This window comes from Ailuropoda melanoleuca, unplaced genomic scaffold (assembly GCF_002007445.2).
Source record: "Ailuropoda melanoleuca isolate Jingjing unplaced genomic scaffold, ASM200744v2 unplaced-scaffold19702, whole genome shotgun sequence".
NCBI classification, from domain to species: domain Eukaryota; kingdom Metazoa; phylum Chordata; class Mammalia; order Carnivora; family Ursidae; genus Ailuropoda; species Ailuropoda melanoleuca.
Genome location: NW_023189062.1, coordinates 1 through 2791, shown reverse-complemented (window position 1 = coordinate 2791; position 2791 = coordinate 1). Strand labels below are relative to the sequence as shown.

The 2791-nt window shown below is 42.3% G+C and overlaps 1 protein-coding gene across 1 annotated transcript; it reads left to right on the top strand.

Moving 5' to 3' along the window:
• Positions 1 to 449: 449 nt before the first annotated feature.
• LOC100476170 (olfactory receptor 6M1-like) lies at positions 450 to 1397 on the top strand. Its single transcript, XM_002928218.2, has one exon. It carries the CDS (start codon positions 450 to 452, stop codon positions 1395 to 1397), a length of 948 nt encoding a protein of 315 aa, XP_002928264.2.
• Positions 1398 to 2791: the final 1394 nt, after the last annotated feature.

Sequence of the window (2791 nt, the reverse complement as noted above, 5' to 3'; positions counted from 1 at the left end):
ATATAGGAAGGATAATAGAATTTTTGTCTGATGATTTCTCTTTCCTCAATGAAGTCTGATACAAGGCTATCAGCTAAGATATCCATATTCTTAAAGGTTAAAATGTAACATGTTCAAAATGACTTGAGTGAATTTCGGTTCATTGTACACTTCAGTTAGCTTGAACGGATTTGGATTTAAGGAAGGAAATAAAGAGAAGAAATATATGCATCTAATAGAAATCGAAAAGTTAAAGTTTAAAGAGACCACAGAATTTTTTTTTCCAACCCATCAACTATGAGGATGGGAACCGAGGCCAAGCAAGGTAATGTGATTCACCAGAAACCACATAATACAGTCGGAGAGAGGACTAGGACCCCAGCCTCTTGAATGCTCTCTCCAGCAAAACTTGAAAGAGATCCTAAACTATTCTATTTTTCTTCATTTGTTTCTTCACCCCTCCAGTAGAAATGGCTAAGAGAAACCAGAGTACCTTGACTGAATTCACGTTGACCTCCTTTCCTATCATCCAAGAGCTTCAAATCTTGCTGTTTGTCATTCTCCTGCTGGTTTATATGCTCACCATAACAGGAAACATTGTCATCATTTCCTTAATATGGACCGATAATCGTCTCCAAACACCAATGTATTTCTTCCTCAGTAATTTGTCATTTTTGGACATTCTGTTCACAACTACTATTACCCCCAAGTTGCTAACCTGTCTCTTAGAAGAGAAGAAAACCATATCCTTTGCTGGTTGCATCACCCAAATTTATTTCTACTTCTTTCTGGGGACAGTGGAGTTTCTCCTCCTGGCAGTGATGTCCTTTGACCGCTACGTGGCCATCTGTAACCCCCTGCGCTATACCATCATCATGAACAGCAGAGTCTGTCTCCTGCTGGTTCTGGGCTGCTGGGTGGGAGCCTTCCTCTCGGTGCTGTGCCCAACTATTGTGGTGTCCAGATTGCCATTCTGCACTGAAGAAATTAGTCATTTCTTCTGTGACATTGCCCCTTTGCTACAAGTGGCCTGCATAGACACTCATTTCATTGAGATGATAAACTTCCTCTTATCCTCCCTTGTCCTTCTGACCTCGCTGGTATTCACCATTGTGTCCTACACCTACATCATCTCTACCATCCTGCGCATCCCTTCAGCCCAAGGCCGTCAGAAGGCCTTTTCCACCTGTGCTTCTCACATCACAGTTGTGTCCATTGCCTATGGGAGCAACATCTTTATGTACATGAGGCCTAGCCAGAGTCACTCACTGGAGTTTGACAAAGTGACAGCTGTCTTCACCACAATGGTGACCCCTCTTCTGAACCCTTTCATTTATAGCTTGAGGAATGAAAAGGTAAAAGAGGTCTTGAGGGAGTCAATTAGCAGGATAGTCCCACCACATTCTAAGGGAACATGACGCTAAGCAATTTCAGGGAATCTAAACTATGCTTTCCTTATATGGCGTCTTATGCTGTATGAAGAGTGACACCAAAGTGGGCTGAACTCTCAGAATCTGTTGGCAAGATGAATAAGCATCAAACACATCATTGATAGTGAAGTATGGAAAATCAGAAGTAAAAAAAAAGAATTCTATGTTCCCTTAGTCCTTGACATATTTTGCGTATAGTAATAAAGGATTGTGGAAACACTCCAGACCCTGAGTCATAAGAGGTGATGTCTAATATTTGTTGAGGCACTAATTTCAGTGAACTTAGATTAGTTATATTACTTCTCTAAGCTTCCTCTTGCCCATCTGGAAAATGATGGCAGGGATTGGCATGTAAATATAAGTGAGTGCAACCAATATTTGTTTATGAGTTTGGTGCCAGAGGCCTACAAGGGCAGCAGTTATGGGAACACTTGTGACCCAGCCAGTATGCAAAAGGAATGGCCCCGTAAAGAATCGCAGATAGATCTGTCATGATAACACTTCATAATCAGCAGAGTCTTACTTTGATTATATCTTCCCCAAATCCTATTTTGATTTTGAATTTTTTCCTTTGGAACTGCCCACTTTTTAAATCCTATTGTCTTTTGCTCACAGGTTTGGACCCTACACCCAAAGAAATCTGTTTGAATTCATTTATAAATCTAATTTATTCAATTGCTCTCATTTACTAGATTTTCTTACACAGTTTTGTGATAGTTGAAAATATTGTTACAGGAGTTAAGATGGTGGAGTAGAAAGGGGACCCTATGCTTGCCTTGTCCCTCAAACACAGCTAGATAAATATCAACTCATTCCGAACACCCAAGAAATTGATCTGAGGACTGGAAGAACAAGCTGCACAACTAGAGGGATAGAAGAGGCCACATCGTGGAAGGTAGAAGGTGTGGAGACATGGTTTGGGCGAGAAAAGAATCACTAGTATTGCAGAGGGGAGGCAGTCCTGATCATGGAAAAAGGAGAGAGAGACAGAGAGAGACACAAAACAGCGCAGAAGGAACACTTCCCCCAAAACCATTGACTGGGAATATAAGAGGAGCTACTTATCATGAGTTTTTACAAACAGTGGAGCTTAAAGTATGAAGTTTTAGAAGTCCATGCCATGGCCGGTGTGGAGCCTGGCAGGCATAACCATGCTCCTGTGGAGAAGGAGGGCAGAAGCCCAGGAGTGGATAGCATGCTTTCAGGATCCACTGGGTTCCACTGGCAGAGACAGTTACTCTTCTTGGAGAACATCTGGGACAGGTGGCATTACTTCTCAGGGACAAAAGAGCCAGTGGGCACCACTGAGCTGCCCCATTTGTTAGCATAGGAGCAGAGACACCTGCTGACGGCAGCTAACCTGGATGTTGGCTCTTTTTTTT